General features: G+C 38.6%; 1 protein-coding gene and 1 long non-coding RNA gene across 2 annotated transcripts in view; one reads left to right on the top strand and one right to left on the bottom strand.

The window, feature by feature from the left end:
* Positions 1 to 19,953, top strand: part of LOC138748173 (mucin-2-like) — a 77,814-nt gene extending 57,861 nt beyond the window's left edge. Inside the window, exons 32-43 of the mRNA XM_069907947.1 lie at positions 1,360 to 1,519; positions 1,637 to 1,869; positions 2,182 to 2,368; positions 2,492 to 2,705; positions 6,417 to 6,586; positions 7,381 to 7,450; positions 10,544 to 10,644; positions 10,739 to 10,770; positions 11,346 to 11,456; positions 13,218 to 13,269; positions 15,147 to 15,261; positions 19,566 to 19,953. Coding sequence (XP_069764048.1) covers positions 1,360 to 1,519; positions 1,637 to 1,869; positions 2,182 to 2,368; positions 2,492 to 2,705; positions 6,417 to 6,586; positions 7,381 to 7,450; positions 10,544 to 10,644; positions 10,739 to 10,770; positions 11,346 to 11,456; positions 13,218 to 13,269; positions 15,147 to 15,261; positions 19,566 to 19,767 — 1,647 coding nt within the window. The 3' untranslated portion in view covers positions 19,768 to 19,953. The remainder of the gene's footprint in view (positions 1 to 1,359; positions 1,520 to 1,636; positions 1,870 to 2,181; positions 2,369 to 2,491; positions 2,706 to 6,416; positions 6,587 to 7,380; positions 7,451 to 10,543; positions 10,645 to 10,738; positions 10,771 to 11,345; positions 11,457 to 13,217; positions 13,270 to 15,146; positions 15,262 to 19,565) is intronic.
* Positions 3,143 to 7,673, bottom strand: LOC138748180 (uncharacterized). The gene is made up of 3 exons (XR_011347853.1): positions 7,542 to 7,673; positions 6,043 to 6,149; positions 3,143 to 3,319 (listed from the first exon to the last, which is right to left on the bottom strand). It is a non-coding gene; the product is annotated as an uncharacterized lncRNA (long non-coding RNA).
* Positions 19,954 to 20,544: the final 591 nt, after the last annotated feature.

Here is a 20,544-nt window from a genome sequence, read left to right as displayed (position 1 = left end):
TACATCGACCTCTAGTTTCCATTAAATCCTTCCCCCGAGTCTCTCTCTTACCCACACCCTCCATCTCCTTTCCTCCAACTCCCACCCCCTTTCCTTCCCTCACCATTCGGAGAGCTGCACCCTCCCCGTAACAATTCTCAGTTTTTTTCTCCTACTCTCCCACCCATATCCACTGATGACCCCTGACCTGTAATCTTGTACCTCACTCCCTGGCTCTTTCTCTCCTCTACTCTGTGTACTTTTTTTTATCCACGTGCCTGCCTGCTCTTTGCTCATACCTTGAGGAAGAGCTCAGGCCTGAAACATTGATTACCCTTTACATCCAAAAGATGCTGTGAGACTTGCTGAGTCTCTCCAATGCTTTTGTGTATTGCATCATCTCTGATTCCTTCTGCAACTTTCCATCTCCATCTTAGGGGACAGACCTGGTTAATCTCTGGCTCTCTTCTTTCTGGATCTCTCTCTCTCTGTCTCCACTTCAGGGCACAGACAAATCTCAACACCCATTACAAGCCTACAAACTCTAAAAGGTATCGATTTTACTTTCCATCTTTCCACCTCTAGGGGTTGTATGCCTTTCCTCACTCCCCTCTTCCCCCCTCCCCCACCCCAGTTTCTCTGACTGCATCGCATTTGCTCTAACTATGAGACTTTATTGCTGGCTATAAAATGTTGTTCTTTCTTCCTCTACCATAGTGGACAGAATGCTTGATCATGTGTGCACATTTGTGTTCTCCCCCTCTTTTGGTCAAAGAGAGCAAACCCTGGACTTCACCTTGCATCCAACTGCTTCCACGTTCAATATATTATCCTTTGCCTATTTGGCCACCATCTACAAGAATCCACTGACCCCTCATCTCCTCTCCCTGTTCAGCATTTTGAAGGGATTACGTCATCTCAAGTAAATGGTGTTTCATTGGAGGTTGTTTTTTAAAATATTACTTCATGCAGTTGGACCCATGTTCAAAATAGATTTAACATCCTCTTTAGCAGTTGGAGCAAAGTTATCAATGTACATTTTATTGGCAAAACATTGTTTGTTATATTCCATTGTTGCAAGTATATAGCCCTTTTCAATTGCTGTCATTCTCACAGTTATCGAGAGTGTTTAAGGGAATGAAATTTAAATGTCTCACCATTTCTGACTGTTTATACAGGCCACTTGATTGTAAATGGATGTTGAGGTTTGTGCCTTATTTTCACAATGTCTTGGTCGATGTAAAATCATACATCCAATGCTGTGATATTTCGCATTTTTAGCTGGACTCTGAAAATTATTATATTGAATTGGCATGTGTTGGACACATCTGGTTAAAGTAATCCAATTATTTATTAATCTTATTAATTCTATCATTCTAGTGTTCTGGTACATGGACTGAAGACTGTTCTATTAGGCGATGTGAAAATGGACAAATTATAATAGAGAAAACATGTGAACCTAAAATGCCTACATGCTCCAATAATTTAAAACCTATTGAAGTTATAAATGAATGTGGCTGCCCAGATTGGGAATGTGGATGTTAGTATACTTTTTTTCTAATTATTGAGACAGAGTGAATTATTAATGAATTGACATTCTTTGTTTTGTTCGCCTCCTCCAAAGAACATGCAAACGATATTATGCTAATTTTTTTAGGCGAGTGTGAGGTGTATGGAGACCCACATTATATCACATTCAATGGACTTCCTTATGACTTTTACAAAAATTGCACATATGTGCTAATGGAAGAACGGATTCCAAAACACAACTTCCGTGTTCTAGTAGACAACTTCTTCTGCTTTTCATTTGCGCCATATTCATGTCCGAAAGGGTTGATCATTTTTTACAAAAATACCCATATCACCATTTCAACTTACAAGACCCATAAAGTAAGTATTCTTTGTTTTTTTTTCTAATCGTGATCATTGCTGCCCAAGTCCCCCTTTCCTCAATTAAATCTGCTCATACAAATATTCTCTTACTGGCGGAAAATTTACTGGCACTTATATCACAATTTTTGAAGATGTGTTTCGAGTGGGTCGGATAGAACAATGAACTTATTTAATTAGATTTCTTCAGAGGCACTGTACATTTCTTCGATTAATTTAACAAACAAAAATGATTATCAAAATAGAAAGTGACTTCTAACACTTCAGTTGTCGTTGCTTTGATGGTTGAAATTATGTCTTATAATTTTACAGTTAAAAGTTGATGGAATTCGAAAAACCATTCCCTACATTACAGACGGAATAAGGATAACTGAACTGCCCAGTGGAAGTATAAATACTTACTTCAATGATATTAAAACAACAATAATTGCTGAATTGTACAATTTTAAGATAAGTGTGGCAGAAGAATTCTTCTTTAATAATACCCAAGGACAGTGTGGTATGTAATTTAATATTTTCATGTTACATTGTTTGCTACTTCATTGTTTTAATCGTAAGCTAAAGTAACCCATCTTTTGAAGTTCCTATACAACGATTGCAAGGATTTTTTTAAATCTTTTAGGCACATGTACAAATGTTTCCAACGATGACTGCATAAGACCAAGTGGGACAATAGAGAACACTGACTGCTGTCCCACAACAGCTCTAGATTGGACATATAATGACCCCAATAAGCCATATTGCACAGCATCGGCTCCATCTGTGCCTTGTTCTCCTGAACCCACTCCGACACCTTGCACTCCGCATAATGATTGGTGTGAGATCATATTCGAAAAGTATGTAAGATTTTTAATTCATTCAAAATAGATATGGTGTGTGTGTGTGCGTGGATCAATGGCAGCCAGAGGAAGGCCATGAAGAAGTCTTGAGATCACAACCCATGACTCTCCATAAGCTGTGATTTCTCTGAGCATTAGTCCTTATGAATCCAGAAGTCATCCTCATGCATTTAAATGGATGATCTTTTAGGCTATAATTTTAAATGCTATCTTTGGTTTTAATATTTCCTGATATCATGTTAAGATTCACAGTATCTATTGACTGTACTGATAATTTTCCCTTGGTAAAGATATCATTTTGTTATCTTTTTGATTTTGCCCGCACAGAATAACCATATTTGCCTTTTTAACAGCTATTGAATTTCAGAAGACATTAATTATTATAGCCTTCATGGAAAAAATAGAGACAGACATAGTGAAGAATCAGTGTTATCTTATATATTCTTCTGCTGTGTAGTTAATGATACACAAGGCAATCATTTTTTCCAGAGATTATTCTCCTTGGTTCTTTTTTGAACAGAGTTCCATCTTGCTTGTTTAATTGTCTTCATTTTCCTTGTTTAGTTGCCTTCATTCCTTTATTACTAGATAATAAGGGTGAACTCCAATTTCTAGGCAAGTTAAAGAGTGAAGAGAATATTCAGATCTAAACATGCATTCTCCACGTCCTGTTCCCCCAAACACTCGGGTTGAAACTAACCACTTCTCTTAGCAGTACATATTTGCCTAGAAATTGTTGGTGCTAATATACATAGTGAGCTGAGTATATGCTGCATCTGGTGTTGCCGACCAATTGTGTTAACTCCATCAAAATCATACAATTGTTTAACAGATCATTTAGACAAATGTAGTTTAGTTTTGATCCAAATCATATCTGCACCTGCATGGTTGCTGTCAGAAGCCACCGTCAATGACATGTGTTTGCTCGGCTGAACACTGGAAGAAGTGTTTTATCTGTGACATGCACAGTATGATAGCACAGAAAACTACCAAGGAGATGAAAGCAATAGGAGAAGGTGGAGTTAGGAGCCTGATGATCTTTTGGTTGGCTAAGCAACCTTGTGGGGCAGACTCAATTCACATATAGGCCATATGTGATCCCAAACCATTATAAAGAGAAGCCATCACTGATGGCTGTATACATGTTATAAGTAGAAATACCCAGTCTAAAGCCATCACTGATGGCTGTATACATGTTATAAGTAGAAATACCCAGTCTAATTTTCCAACTGTTGCAAATCAACCCATAAATAACTACTAATGAAAAGTAAAGTGCATAGCATAGCTTTTGCACATTGTTAGTTAAAAATATGCCACACTGGGTTGAATATCTGGACAATTATGTGCATAAATCAGCTCTATCCAGTTTCTCTCTTCATTTGTACCTTCACCCCAACTTTTGAAAAATTGGGCAATTCAATGACGGTACTCGCAGAGTTGCTGCAATGGCAGCGCTTCCGCTGGTGTGGACCCACAGAGAGCATGGAGATGAGACACAGCATTCCTCCACAGGGTTCTACCTCCCAGTCCAACTACTGATGGCTCCGTACAGGCTTTAAATGGCATGGTCTGGACCCAAGATGGCAGGGTTTGTGTTTGGCAGCAGCTTCAAAGGGTTGCAGACTCAGAGATAGCAGAGGACTGGCACAGAACACCTGAAAATTGAGCCTCCACTCCCCCCTCCGCCCTTTTGAAAAGGAGAAGCAGATGAGATGACCCTACGGGATGGTGAGCACGGCGGCACGAAGAACGCACAGGTGGCGGGCGGGCTGTGGGTGACTTGAAGCGAGAAACCCACGCAGGCTGTTGGCTGCTGGCGACTGCGGACGAACGTCTCACACCAGGCTGTGGAATGCTGGAGACTGGTTAAAGACTGGCTGAAGGGGTACCAGCTATCAGAACCGGGATACCTGAGGACGCTGAAGGCTTCTTGATTATGTCAGAGGCTCAGATCTGGAGCTCGGTTTAGTGGGAGGGGTTAGATTAGTGGGGGGGGGGGTATTTTTTATTTTTTTTAATAACTAGGTCTCTTTAGATAATCACAAGGTATATCTCAATATTAGAATATAAGGTGAAATTCTCAAGGAAATTTCACTTTTTTTGAGAATTATAAAATTGATATGTGACTTATATTCTGTATTGCATTATATAAAAGCTATACAATTAATTAATATCTAATCAATATATACATGTAATATTTCTCTCTTTCAAATTAATAAAAATATTTTAAAAAGAAAGGTCTGGAGCTCGGATTCTCAATTATTTGGACTGAAGTCTGTGTGGCTGCGGAGGCTGTGGAGGTGAAACCATGGGCACTCAGTGACCCTGGGGGGGGGACTCACTTTTGCTTCTCCTTCTCTGACTGTAAGGGGTGCTGGATAATTTCTGCTGATGGTGAATCTTTATCTTTTGGCAGATTAAATTCAATTTCGTGTAACATTGCACCTGTTTTATTACATGAAAATAAAGGAACCTTAAATCTTAGTAATGAAATTGATTTAATCTCTTTAGATATTGGTTAAGATAAAGATTTAGTTTGATATGGAGAACCAAATTTTGAACATAAATATCATCATTTATCTTTGTAACTGTGAGCATAGAAGGTTGTGGATCCTCTTCTGGTTGCATTCAGATGATGGGGCTATTCGATATGGAGAATCCTGCACCAAGTTGGCACACGGGATTCTTCTCCACTGTTTTTAATGGCAATAAATGATGACAGGGGGACTGAGTCATTCATTCATTCAACTAATTTTCTGCTATTGGATTATGTTTTGGGGTCTTTTTATTTTCAGTGTTATTGGAATACCTAAGACACTTCAATTGTGAATCTTTAAGGATCATCTATTACATCTGGTGCTCCTGTTGTGTCCTCTACATCAGAGAGACTGGACACCGACTGCGAGATAATTGCATTGAGCACATTTGCTCTGTGCACTGCAATAACAGGGACCTCCCATGGCCAACCATTTTAATTCCATGTCCTTGTCTTCTGCCAACATGTCTATCCATGGCCTCATGCATTCCCAAACTGAGGCTCAACATCTAACTTTCTGTCTGGGCACTCTCCAACCAGATGGCATTAACATCAACTTCTGCAGCTTCTGTTAAACTCCTCCTCTCTCTCTCTCATTTTCCCCATCCCTCTGTCTCCTTTCCTCCAGCTTCTTATCCCCTTCCCTTCCCTCTTCATTCAGTGAGCTCCCCCTCCCCCTAGCTTTTTTCAGCTTTTTTGTCTTCTACCCTCCCACCCATATCCAGCTACATCTTCTTCCCTGCTCTCTTTTTATGCCCCATCTTTTTATTCAGCCACCTACCTGCTCTTTGCTCATACCTTGACAAAGGGCTCAGCTCAATAATTCCTATAGATTCCTCTTGATCTGCTGAGTTTCTCCAGCACTTTTGTATATTGTACAACAATTGCAGTGTCTGAAGATTTTCCTGTTGAACAATGTAAGGCCAGTTTTTGTTAATTGGCTAGTGCAGTATTCTTTGCCATTGTCCAAGAAATAGAGAAGGTTTACACCCTACCACTGTTTGAACATAAATAAATCCGAACAATATATTTCTCAATGGAATCAAAGAAAAAAATCCTAATTTAGGTTTTACATAGATGTTATTTTATCAAATATACAGTTTGACAAGTAAACATTTATTTGAAAATATAATGGAGCTCTTCTTTAGATGTTTTTTTTTTAATTCCTACAGATTATTTGAACACTGTTCTAAGGATCAGCTTAACCATTATTATAATAGTTGTAAATTGGACAATTGTGTATCAAATTCCTCAGAGCTTGTCTGCACTTCCATAAAATCTGCTGCTGAGTATTGTAACAAACAAACATGTGTTGACTGGAGATCCATCGCAGACGAATGCAGTAAGTACTTTGAATTTGGGAAAATTACAAATTTTAATTTAGACACAGTTTATATAAATAATCGATTTGTTAATTTTGATTCAAATAATCTGCTTTAAATCCACAGACAGTGGGCTAGCTTTGGGTGTCAAACAGAATAGTAGAATGGAGCAGTGTGGGCCAAGACATCTAACCTGGGATATTTTAATTCTGTCTATAATTTGTACCCTATCAATGATCTGCCTAAAATAAGGGAAAAGTGGCATCTGACCAGAATTGGATAAAGGTCAGGTGGCCAGAAGATATGAATTGGGAGCAAACGAAAGCTTGCCCACGGGCGAGTAATTTATAGGCAGAGGTTGTTAGGAATATCTTGATGATAAATAACTGTTTCTGAAATTGCAGTCCAGTGGGACCCCAGTTATTGTATACTTTAACAGATTTGATGGGACTTGCAGACACTTTCAGAACCGGCTTCTCTGCATTTTATCTCCACTTATATATCTGGTATGGGGAAAAAAAATTGAATCCAATGTATACAAAAAATACCAAGTAATATGAATAAGTTTAATTGAAATGGAAATGTTTGGTAATATGGACAGGGTGGCCATTCCAAAGGAGGATATGGACATAGGTTACCATATATTACCACATATACAGTGTAACCTATGACCATGTTCTCCTTTGGAATGGCCACCCAGTGATTAAAATATTGATATCATTACCCTCAATATTTTTAAATTGCTTTGATTTTTATCTTTTCTGGATTCTTAACTAATATTGTACACTTTAAAACTAACTATTTTACTTTTTAGAAATGGAATGCAAGGAAAATTTTGTTTATAAAGCTTGTGTTCAACAATATGATGATTACTGTGAGAACAAGTAAGTGTGGGCATTTTTTTCTAGTTTCCGTTTGACTGCAATTAATGTCTTACTTTGCCATTTAGAAAAAATAATTAGTCTCAAAACATACTTATCTCCAAGCCATTAGGCTTCCAAGTAAAATTAATCAAGGTGATCACTTGTTTCATGACTTGGTTGGCGGTCTAGACAAGCAAGACAGAGACCCAGCAATTTAAGAAATCCTGAGAAAATAAAGTCAAGAAATAGTTAATATGCTCAAAAAATGCTTAATATCCTTTTTAAACCCAGTTGGCTCCTGATCCTGAAATGAAAACTCATAAAACAACCCACTGATAACAAGTCTGGTTGCTTTCCCAGACAACATAATTGATGGTCCTGATACTCAACACATATGTCCTGTATTAATGATCAGATCACTTATCAGTGATTACATCAAAAACTCAGAATTTATATTTTTTGTTTGAAAATCATGTGATAACATCTATTCTTCCAGGTGTCCTTGTGCGATATATTTGATCAAGTTATTGACTGCCTAGTTGAACATTCTCCAGTGATGAAGCCTGTTGTTGGCAGGTGCTGTCAAACAGAACCTGTGCAATCTGCTCACAGAGAGCTAATTTGGGTTTGGTCAGGATTGTTTATTTCCAAACATTATTACAGAATTTCAGATATTGAAAGTGATTGAGGTATAATTGTCAAGATTAATTTATTGTCAAGTAATAGTACAGAACATATAATATTACCCGCATCGGACTTGTCAGCCACAAACGAGCCTGCAGCTGACGTGGACTTTTACCCCCTCCATAAATCTTCGTCCGCGAAGCCAAGCCAAAGAAGAAGAAGACATGAAATTGCCTTATGCATGCTGCTAGGTTCAATTTTGGCATCAAGGAATACTAAAAAAGAGAAATGCAGAAATTCAGAGGCTGGAATCTGGATGAACAATAAGAAGTTGGAGGGTTGTAGTAGGGCAGAGATTGATGGAGAAAGGGTCCTTATCAGAAATTTTGATTGACCATTTGAGTTTACCTGAAATACTAACATTAATTGACATTAATGATTCGTCATTTCAGATTTATTGTCAGTGTGCATCATGACATCACAAACAATCCTGAGATTCTTTTTTCCTGTGGGCGTGGCAGAATTAACTAATTAATTGGTAGTGCAAAAAATAAACTGTACACAATGTAAACATATGTATGAATAAAAGAACTGTAAACAGATAATGAATTTACATTACTGTGCAGTACAGCGAGAATTTAAAAAAATCAATAGTGCACAGGTAAGAGTCCTTAAAGGAGTCTCTGATTGAGTTTATTATTGTTGAGGAGTCTGATGGTGGAGGGATAGCAGCTGTTCCTGAATCTGGTGAAGTGAGTCCTGTGGTACCTATACCTCTTTCCTGAAGGCAGCAGTGAGAACAGAGCGTGTGTAGGGTACCATACCCTGGAAGAGGAAATTGTTTGTGGTTGTTGAAGATTAATCATCTCAACTGGAGTACATGGTGCTCTGGGGAATATTAAGGAGTCATCGTCTTCAGCAATTCTATTAATGACCTTCCATCATAAGTCAGAAGAGCATTGTTTTGTTATTCATTCAAGGTACGTGGACTTTGCAGGCTGAGCTAACAGTTGATTGCACATCTCCAACTACCTTTGAGGAGGTGATGCTAAATTGCCTTTGAATCTCTGGTTCTTGAGTTCCAGGAATGGTAAAGGAAGGCTAGTGGTTTTCCAAGTCAGGAAAAATGCCTTGTGGCTTGGAGGTCAACTTCCAGGAGAGGGTGTTCTCAGCTTTGTTGGTATCTGTATTTGCCCTTCTAACTGGTAGAGATCATGGTTTTGGAAGGCGTTAGCTAAGTTTTAGTGATCTGAAACAGTGCATCCTGTCAATAGCACAAACTTCTGCCACTGTGTCTCAATGGTGGGGTGAGTGAATGATTGCGGATAGAGAGCTAATCAAATGTGTTGCCTTGTCCTGTAACGTTTTGAGTGTTGTTGAAGGGGCACTTATTCAGGCAAGTGGGGAGTATTTAATCAGACTCTTAACTTGAGCCTTGTAAATGGTATGAAAGGCTTAAATGAGCTAGGAGGGGAGTAGTTTGCCACAGGACACCTTGACTCTGACATGCTCTTGAGTCACATGGTGTACACAACCACTGCCAATTCAGTTTCTGTAAAACCCACAGAAAATGAATCATAGGGAAATTATATGATGATGGTCCTGCTGCCAGGGAGTGATAGCTGTTTTATCTCTGATTAAATCCCCTTTCATCAACATCCTGAAGAGAAGCAGTATCACATGTACTAGCCACATTAAAAGCATATGATCTCAAGAGCTGGTCAGAGACATGGTCAGACAGAGACAGCCCTAGGAAGATCATCAACTTCCACTGCCTGGTCAATGGATCAATATTAACCAGAAGATGGTCAAGCAGATTGGAAATGCCTATGTTCAGTCACGGTTTTGCATAATCATGGGAAGTGTGCTGTGAACTAATGTGTGCAGGTTGTAAACTGGTTAAGACTGGAAACCCAAAAACCTGAAGAAATAACTTAATTGTTATCCTCATACATAGAAAGAAATACACAAAGGAACCAATGAGGACAGAAATTGGAGAGAGCTTCTGGGTGCCAGTGATTTCGTCCCACCCCCCCAACCCCCATAAACTTTATTCACAATAAAATTATATACAAAACTATGCAAAGTATTTTTGCCTCCTGTGCACCATTACATTGATAAATTCATTCTCTAATTTGCTATGTAGCACTGTTGCCACCCCTACGGACCCTTCCAATTCTTCCTATCTGTTGTTTGAAGGGTTTTCCATCTAGTTCCAACCCCTCAAAGCTGTTCCATATAAAGCCCTTGCATGGGCTGCGACAAGTGCCGGTGTCACTGGTGAAAAAGGAGATGTAAGTTTTCCAGTGACATGATCTAGAGATGCTCTTTAGGCATATTCTGTACTATCCTTTGGAGTTTTCAGCAAGGTGGCTATGAGAGAATCCCTGGAGGATATTTTTCTGCCTCAGCTGCTGGGTTCAAAGACTAAAAATTGTTTGAGAGAATTATCATCTTCTACTTATATTAACTTAGCATTTTTATTTTCAGTTCAGTGATACGTGGGAGTAAACAAGTTTCTTATCATGAAGGGTGTTTCTGTCCAGATGGAATGATAATATCTGAAGACAAGACAAAATGTGTTCCAACATGTAAGCTCAGAGTTAATATTTGGAAAGTTTAACCATTGTATCCAATTAAAATCAATTACAGAACTCATAAACATATTTTCTTTTAAAAAAACAGGTTGCATAGACAATCATGGAAAACGAAGAAAGGTAGGAATTCAGATTCTGAAATTTCCTTTGGGCAAAATATGATTAATAAGAACATTTATTTGTTAATTATGACCGGGGAAATCCTGGTTATTTGGTAAAATTATATAAAAGTGAAAAGTCTCAGCTTATATTTTACACCTTTAGCAAAAGCAAATGAAAGACAATTCAACACCTCAGCCTGAGGTGTGCAAGCAATGGAGTAGAGCTAGCATGTGAGCTGTGACCAGACCCACCATCACATCCCTGAACAATTTTTCTCATACAACCTCTTTTTAAAACCCTTCTAGCATTTACACAGTTTGGACATACAAGTCATGCTTCTTGTGGCAAGAGAGTTGAATAGAAGGGATTCTCACCTCACATCACAACCCTGTTTGGGACAGCAATTGATGCCCTGCTGGAATGCAGGTTCCTTGTGAAATCTTAGGCTCTTTTTTTTAAACCAAGAATATTTGTGCTTGCTTACAATGTTAATTGTGGAATTCCTGTTGATGGCTATTTTTTTGTTGTTGTTAGAAGTCACTTGTATTTTTGTGTGAGGCCAGTTTAATGAATTTATTCTGTTTCTTTCCAAGATTGGTGATGAATGGCAAGACCAGAATAACACTTGCATTTCCCACACTTGCACTAGCAAGGGGGTCATAACACACAGAAAAACCTGTGGCTTTCAGCCACCTTGCAAAGAGGTTTGTACAATATTCAGGTTATATTTATTAAATGTTATTGATCTTGTGGAATCTGAATTAAGTAGATGTGGTGGGATGAAAATACTTAACTGAAAGTAATAATTACTATAAAGTTAATTGGAGTAAACACGGAATTTAAAGAACAAAAATGGTCAAAGATTTGTAATTTCTGAGAGCAACTATAGTATTGTAGCGAGCTGAGCAACTGCGCAGTTAGACAGGCCGAATCACCGCCCCAGTCGTCTGACTCCAAACGGCGCGGGTCCCCTTTCACTCCAGAGGAGAAGTCCACAGTTGATGCCACATGTTGCCTAGGGGAAACCGCCCACTTCTGGGTGGCGCATCACAGGCCAGGGAGGGACGCTGCAATGTTACTTCCGGAAGACGGCACCCACGTCACCGGAAGTGGGTGTTCCCCTGCGTGCAGCGCGAGCAATTCAAATAATAAAGTCAGCTACTGGTTCACCCTTGCCCCGTGTGGACATCTCTTTATTCCATAGTGCTGCCATAGCAGATGCTACAGTATCTTGTTTTATTTCTGACCATCAGAAAAATTCTGAAATACTATATGAGATTTTTTAAAATGCATGAACTCCAGAATGTAGGATTTTGTATGTTGTCAGTTCCTACTAAACACGCAATACAACCTGATGATAACAAGGAAACTTACCTTGTCTCTAAATCGGAATTATTGACTTGCTGTTAACTGTGAATTTCTGACACATGTTGCCAACTTCAAAGAAAACAGAGAGCAAAAATCTAGAAATGTATGTATCAGGTGAAATCTCCAAGGGATTTCCATTTCCAATTTCTAATTAATCCTGTTAAATAAATATGATGGTTTTTAAAAAAAAGTTTAAAGTTCAAGATTTTAACAATATTGTTAACTCTAAAATGAGAATTGGTTCAAACATTTGAAATAAATTTAGAAATACTATGAAACATTTTAAGCACTTAATATAGCTATTTAAGTTGTTTTAAATAAAATAAAATCTTTATAGCCTCATTTTGTTTGCTGAACCCTCTATGTTCTGCTTCTCTTCCTTTTTTAAAATTCCTTCATTCCTTGAAGCATGCATCTAGAACAGTGGTCTTCAATCTTTTTCTTTCCACTCACATACCACCTTAAGTAATCACTATCAGGTGCTCTGTGATTAAGGTGGTATGTGAGTGGAAAGAAAAAGTTTGAAGACCACTGTTTTAATCGTACCTAACTGACTCGTTATGTGCATGGTTTCATAACTCCAAAGGAAATGGGCCAACGACAATTTTTCTCAAGAAAAATATTTTAGTAACAATTGGGTCTAGAGCAGTGATTCTCAACCATCCCTTTCCACTCACCTATCACTTTAAGTAATCTCTTACTAATCACAAAGCCCCTATGGCGTAGAGATTACTTATGTGAGAGGAAAGATAAAGGTTGAAAACCATTGATCGAGACCATGTGTTTCTGGCCTCACAACTCACAGCTGCATTGAATGATATAAATATAGAATTGAGCCCTGAGATGCTCATGAACCAGTTGTGTGGAAGGCTCCCATGCTTTTACATAGTTTATTTCAGTTTAAATATATTATGTGGTATTTTGAGGCATTCCTGAAATGCTGGATTAGCACTTCCATAGAAGCTTGAACCTTTTTTTTAAAACTATACCTTAATGGATATAATCTCAGAATTCTTACATCATTAAATAAATATTCACAATCGACTTGAGGAGCATGTATTATATACTAACTCTGCCTTTAAATTATTTTTGTTCAGTCGGACAAAGAATGGGATGAAGATCATTGCTGCTACACCTGCAACAAAGAAGGTAAACATTTTATGATCAGTACAAATTCTTGCTTTTATATAATATTCAAATTCAACATTCCTAACAGTAGAGACTTAAAGACTGCAGGTGCTGAAATATGGAGCAATTTTTTTTTTAAAGGGCTGCAGAAGCTCAGCAAGAGGGAGTAAAGGGATTGTTGATATTTTGGACCAAATCCCTGCATCAGGAGAGAGGAGAGGGAAGGTAGTCAATGTAAGGAGATTTGAAGAGGTGATGGTTGACTGGTAGGATCAGATGGGGAGGGAATAATGGCCAGATGAAATTGTGTAGGGGAAGAGAGTTCAAAGACAGAGGGAAATGAAATAATGAACAAAGGGAGAAAGAACCTTAATGAATTGGGAGAAATTGGAAAGGAAGACATTGTATTAACTGAGATTGGAAGATCAGGATTCATGCTACTTGATTGTTGACCTCCCAAGTGGAATATGAGATGTTATCGTCCTACTTTGCATTTGACTCATTATGGTAATGGAGAAGACCCAGTTGCTGAGGGAATCAGCAGGGAAAGTTAAAATGACCTGTAATTTAATTTGCAAGGTGACCATTGTGAACAGATGCTCCATGAATTATTGCTTAGTCTATGCTTAATCTCACCGATGTTGGACGTGCATGTTGGAATATCTGCCTCCCCTTTGGGCTTTGAGGTTTCTGGAAGGTGGTGATCAAGCTGGTGGAGAGACAAGTGTTGAACCTCTGGTGTGTACAGGGGAAAGTGCTGGAGAACAGGAATCGGCTCTGCTGAAGAATGTGTGAACTAGGGAGTCACAGAGAGGAAACTTGAAAGTGGGATGTGGCTGGAATGATGAAAGATTATATGCTGGCTGTAAAGTTTAGTGGGGTGATAGGTGAGGACCCCAAGAAAATTTTCTCTGTTCTGTCTGGGAGGAAGGGAAGTGAAAGCATACATCTGGGAAATGGAGGATTCCATCTTACAGCCCAATGGCATGAACATTGAGTTTTCAAATTTCAAGTAACCCGCAGTGCTCCTTTCCCACTCCATTTCATTCAACAAATTCTTTCTCAAGTTTTTCACACTTTTTATTTCCCCTCTTTTTTGTTACCCAGACCCATTACCTTGTTCTATCTTCCTATCGCCCACAAACCTATCCACCTTGGCCTACCCTTCCACTCCCCTCTCTACCTGGTTTCATGTGCCCACTGTCATCCTAATTCCTCCTATTGCCTGCTGGCCTCCGCCTCTGCCTTCCAGCCTCTGCCTGCCTTCTCTCCTTCCCTTTCTGAAGCCTTTTTCTTCTGTTTTATGCATTCATCTTTCCCCATCTTGGCTCCATTGCACCAAGGGCAGCTGTAGTATGTCTATTATCTCCTAAACCTTTGGCTAAGCAACATGTGATAGATTTTGTTAAAATTTGGTTAAATATTTTAGTGAATTTCTTTCTCCAAATCAAAGTTTGATTTTTTTTTCCCCTATGTTGTTGCTATAGATTATGACAATGAGGTGAACATTTCTAATAAACGTTGTACTAATTGTATAATAATATTTTTATTCACAGGTTAATGCCAATTTCATTAAGTAAATTAATATCATGTATTCACACATTTGCTAGGTCAGAGTAATTTACTTTCCCATCCAAACTCCTTTGTGTGAGCGAGGGTGATTGCTAGAGCAGAGTTACTTGCGGCTTCCTTCTGCATCTCTCCACCTTTCCTGGATATTCTTGAGGTTGAACGTGCCTAACCCAAACAAATCTATACAATCTGTTGCAATTCAACATATTTTTGAATATTGTTGAACATTTTTTTAATGTCAGAATCAGAACTTCTTGTCATGGACAAGTCACGAAATTTGTTAACATTAAATCTGAATAATGTTGTTCAATTATTCTTTCCAATAGTTTTTTGCAAGAAGAGATCTGTTCCAACTAGAATCTCAGTAGAAGTCCATTACATAGTCTGTTCAGCAACAATTGAACTGAATGTGTGTGAAGGGAATTGCCCTAGCTCAGCTCAGTAAGTATTTTCCTTTTTGGTTTTGATTGTATTTAAGTAAGAAACATTGAATTCTGAGACTGTAATAGTAACCAGAGTCAAACTTTCCACATGAATAAAATAAATGTGGTAAATTTACATTTAATTTTGCACCATTGCCCATTATTTTGATTCTCTTTATATTCCATGCCACAGAAGAGAATCAAAATTTTAAGTTTTAGTTTCCATTCAGAAAGCTTGCTGATAGATTCTCGAATGTAGTTTACTTGCTTTGTGTCTTTAATGTTCACTCTGTTTAGATTTAAGTTTATTTGTCAAAAATAATTAGTACAGTGAGAAGGGTTCCTCTGCGAACTGATCAACAGTTTATCTGGCATTGCATACAGCTGTACATGGAACAGTTTAAAGAGTTTAGGATTATAATGAACAAGATTAAAAGACCCAAGCAAGGGCTACATGAAGCACTATTATGGGGTTAATTCAGGAAAATGTTGGGAGGAGAGACAAGAGAGTATGTCTGATGCATGATGGGACTTTTGGTATATTTTGTTGCCCTTTCCACACAATGTGAGATTTAGATGGAGGGGGAAGTTTTTGTTATGTTCTATACTGCATTCTCTAATTTGAGGATTCTTCCATACTTGAGCAGAGCAGCTCCTATCCCACATTGTGGTGCATCTGGTAGCTATGCTTTTGATGGTTCACCTGCAGAAGTTGTTGAAGATCATGGGTGCATACTGAACTTCCTTGATCTTCTAAGAAAGTTGATTGTCCCATTGATGTGCTTGTCCCAGATCATGTCATTGGAGATATTTCTTCATTATAAATTGAAGTTACCTACTCTTTGGAACTCTGTGCCATTAATATGAACAGGCTTATGGACTCTGCCACCTCTCCTGAAGTCAACGATAATTTCTTTTGTCTTATTAATGTTGTCTATTTATTATGAGGGATGCCCTTTTCACTTCTAAAGTGCCTATGGCCAAGATGGAGTTTTGAACCTTTAGTCGAATAAAAGAACCTGGTGAATCAGTTTTTTTTTAAAAAATAATAATAATTGCCGACTACAAACAGCTGCCCAGAACTTCAGTGAGACTTGGCTGGGCAAACTATTGTTCATCAAATAGACAGCATTACATTTTTATGACTGGTATTTCAATAAACTTTTAGCAATCAGCAATGAGTTAAACATTGTAGCTGATGACTGAGAGTTTTCTGAAATCACATTCAGATTCATTTGTTGATGGTGATCAACTGAACGAATAGGAATGGAAGATCTGTCAGAAGGCTTGGCTAATAATCTATTCACCTTTTACTTGTAAACACTCATCAACCATGATAAATGCTGTGCTTCTCTGTATTATTGATGATCGAGTCCTTGTTTTGCACAAGAAAGTTATGCAGAGGCTGTGTTGCCAGACAGAGTGCCATCACCTGCTTCAGGGGCAAGAGGCTGAAGCCATGGATGATTCAGGAAACTTCTTAGCAGGAGGCTTTTTCCAGTCAGGCTTTTTGGAGTTCAGATCAGAGCAACACTGAAGATATCAAATGCCCTGAACTTTCCAGTTGCCTCCAGTGAGATAACTCTCCTCTTCCAATCCTTTGCTAAATTCTGCATAAGTAAGTTTGTTAAAGGAACTTTAAATTTGCAACAACATCTGCAAATTCTTCCCTATTATCAGTTAAAGCAGAGGCATAAAGCTCCAGGATTCAATGGGTATTTGGGTTTTCCCCTTATCCTGGGAAAGAATAATTGCTAAAATGTGCCTCATTCAAACCCCTCTTTAAAACATGGGTGGGAAAACAGATGGGATAGTATCAATGTACAGAGGTTGCACAACTTGAATACAACAACATTAAATTGCTTATTTTGGGCAGGAAATGTTAAACAAAGTATTATTATAAATAATGAGATGCAAATTGCTTTGGGTGTATGACCGATGATGTTTAGTGCATGTTTAGCTGATAACATGAAAACCACACAAAATCTTGTGATTTATTTCGAGGGAATTGAACTCAAAAGTAGGAAGGTTAAATGAGGGATCGGTGAGATCACATCTGGAGTGCTCTGCAGAATTTGGCATCTTGCTTGAGGAAGGATGGTAAATCCAAGGGAAGCAACATAGGGACTAATTCTGAAATGGTTAAGTGTCTATGGATTAATTGTTGAAATGGCTAAGTTTTCTATGGAGAAATATTAGAATGGCTAGATTTTTATCCACTGGGATTTAGAAAAGAAAAACATGGCTTGATTAGCTGTGTGAAAATCTAGAATTTGAGATGACTATTTAATAGAAGTCAAACACAGTCCACTGGAGGAATTCAGTGGGGAAAGCAGTATCAGTGGGTGAAAAAGAATGGTCAATGTTTCAAGCTGAAACTCTATCAGGACTGAGGAAAGTTAGCAAAGAAGTTTCAGGAGAGGGGTGAGACAGGAGCCCTTCACAGGATCAGTGAACCAAGCAAAGGTGAAATAGGACAGAGGCAGAGGAGTGGTAGATGCCAGATGAAAGGAGAGGGAAGAAAAAAAAAAGGCCTAGGTGCAGGAGTGAGTGGGTGATTAGATCAAAGCTTTCACTGCTGGAATCTGATAAGGGGGTGAAAATGTTGGTAGAAACAGAGACCAAAGGTGGTGGTGGGGGGGGGGGGGGGGGGTAGAGTGTAAGAGGAAAGTGTGGAAGAATCCAATGGGGTGGGGGGATGAGAATTGATGGGGGTCTGGGTGGATAGGGATTAAAAATGGGGCAAAGGGGAAGAGCAGTGGTCAACTCCCAGTTGCATGTTAATTTAACTCCCCTTCCTATTTCCACACCGTTCTGGGACTCCATAGAAAGAGATAGGCCCAATCCAAATAAGAGGAACAACTCTGTGTTCCACCTAGGCATTCTCAGGTCCAATTGTAAGGACATAAAAATGTCTAATTTCAGGTAATGAATCCCTTCTATCTTCTTCTGTTCCCCTTCTGCTCTTCCCCTTTATGTTTTTTTTTGTCCCCCTTCCTAACCAACCTCACTCTGGCTCTAAACTTTGTCATCTTCCCCTCTATGTTAATTCCATTCCCCCCACTATCTTACCACTAAATTCTACTACTCTCTCTTCTATCTCTTACTGACCACTCCTCCCAGCTGTCCATCTGATCTCTCTTTACACCACCATTCTCGTCTTATCCAATTATCAGATTCCAGCACTGGCTGTCTGTCTTCTTATCACCCACTCTGCCCTGTGTGACTCACCTTCCTCCACCTGACCAATTTGTTTATCTTTTCCCTCTCTCTTCCTTTGTCTGACATCAACCAGTCCTCTGCCTCTGTCATGATTTACCTCTGCCTGATTTGTGGGTCTCACCCCTCTCATCCGGTCCTCTTTGAACTGCCTCTGTATTAACTTTCCTCGGGCCTAATGAAAAGTTCTGGCTCAAAATGCTGACATTTCTTAGTCTTTCACTGATGCCTGCTTGACCTGCTGAGCTCCTCCAGCAGATTGTGTTTGCTTATTATGCATTCATCTGTTGAAGACAAGTGAGTTGATTTATTTTCTTTCCGTTCGATATGAGTTTATTTATTTTACTCAATTTGGAAGTCTTGTCCTGAAGGGGCATTCCTGTCCTCCAAGAGTAGTTTGAATATTTTAAAAGCCAAAGGCAGATAAATAGTTGCTGTTCTATGAAAGATGCAAGTGTTGAAATGGAAAGTGTTCCAGTTTCAGTTTCTCATCTGCCGTACCACTGTTTGGTACTCTGGAGCCTGCAATGACCATGATGGAACTGCAACGGCCATCATATGCAACGTGATCTTGGGTCCACGGGTCACAAGATGGAACCAGCGGGTCACTCCACGCTGGAGATGATGGACTAAAGTTCTGATTCAAACTGCAGGCCAATTTGGTAGCAGATTCCTGTGCATTCCTTGTCACTGGAACTTTCTTCTCCCAGGCTTTCTCAAGCAAGAACTAACTCATCCACTCTCTCCTTCAGTCTCAGCCACTTTCAAATCTTCACTTGTGCTTCTGCCATCATGCATTATTCTGCCAGTGGGTGCTTGATCACGATACAACTCTATAAAAATTGCTCGGTATTGACGGGCAGGACTCTGTTTCCAAGCACCTTAATCTAGCAGTCCTAACACTGGAAGAAGTTCATATTAGCACAGAATTTACGTTGTCTATTTCCCTGTTGCAAATATGGTAAGATATTCTTTAATGTATGAAATTAAATATTTCATACTGGCCAGCGTTAGAAAAAGTGTCTTTTGTTACATTGGTTATGGCAACTATTTAATTCTATGCCATTGTTCTTTCATTTATAAATCTGCCATCTTATTTTCCAGCTTTAACACCACGACACACAGAATTGAACGTGAATGTGCGTGTTGTCAAGAAACGATGACTGAAGATAGGAGTGTGATGCTTGAATGCCCAGATGGGGTAACAAGAAAAGAGTATACCTACACGTATATTAAGTCATGTAATTGTAATAACTCTGTCTGTCTTGAGACTGCTACAGAAAAACCGCATTACCCCTTACATTGAATCCAATCTACTCTCACCTTTGTGGGAGGAGAAAGAGTTGTAATTCATTTAGCCAATCATAATATGCAATGAATTCTAATTGATTTTTAAATTCAGACAAAATATGCAAAATGATCACTTTGTTCTAAGATGGTTTGGTTCTAAAATACAAAAGTGTATCATTAAATACCAGTAACTGCAAGCAAATCTACATTGTCAATTATTGACTATTCAGGTTATTTACCTAGTAAAATAAAGAAGCAAAGATGAGCACTTCATTCATCACATTCACAAAATTTTCCAAAAAAAATCCCAACTGTGTTTTTGCCGTTTTTAAGGCTTGTCTGTATGGAAATAGGGAAGAAAGATCTATTCAAACATGCCATTGCAAAGCATACCAAAAATATTCTCTCAAACATAGCAGTCCTGCCAAGAACATGCTCTGTTTAATTTTAACTTTGGAGTATGAATGTGGTTGAACTTTTCAACTTGTTTCCTAATGTACAACCCAAAATACCTCAAAGGTCGTGCAGAAGTGAGTACTGTTCTGAAAAGGTTGTTTTGTTACCAGCAAATTAGAGGTATTTTGCCTCTAATTTAAATTGTTTTGATACTTTGAAAGATTTTTTAAATCTAAGTCTGCTTTAGAACTAATGAAAATTTCTATATACACTTTTGAAAAGTATATTCTATTCAATAAAGGGGAGAGTAGATCTGAGGGAGGGTTTTCTCTGATTTCTGTTTGGGAAACCAAAGGAAATACTTGGAACATGTTCTCAGAGCAAGTATTTGTCTAAT

The sequence above is a fragment of the Narcine bancroftii genome, chromosome 13 (assembly GCF_036971445.1).
Source record: "Narcine bancroftii isolate sNarBan1 chromosome 13, sNarBan1.hap1, whole genome shotgun sequence".
Taxonomy (NCBI): Eukaryota; Metazoa; Chordata; class Chondrichthyes; order Torpediniformes; family Narcinidae; genus Narcine; species Narcine bancroftii.
The sequence above is the reverse complement of the archived record's forward strand: the minus strand, read 5'-3'. Positions and strand labels throughout refer to the sequence as shown.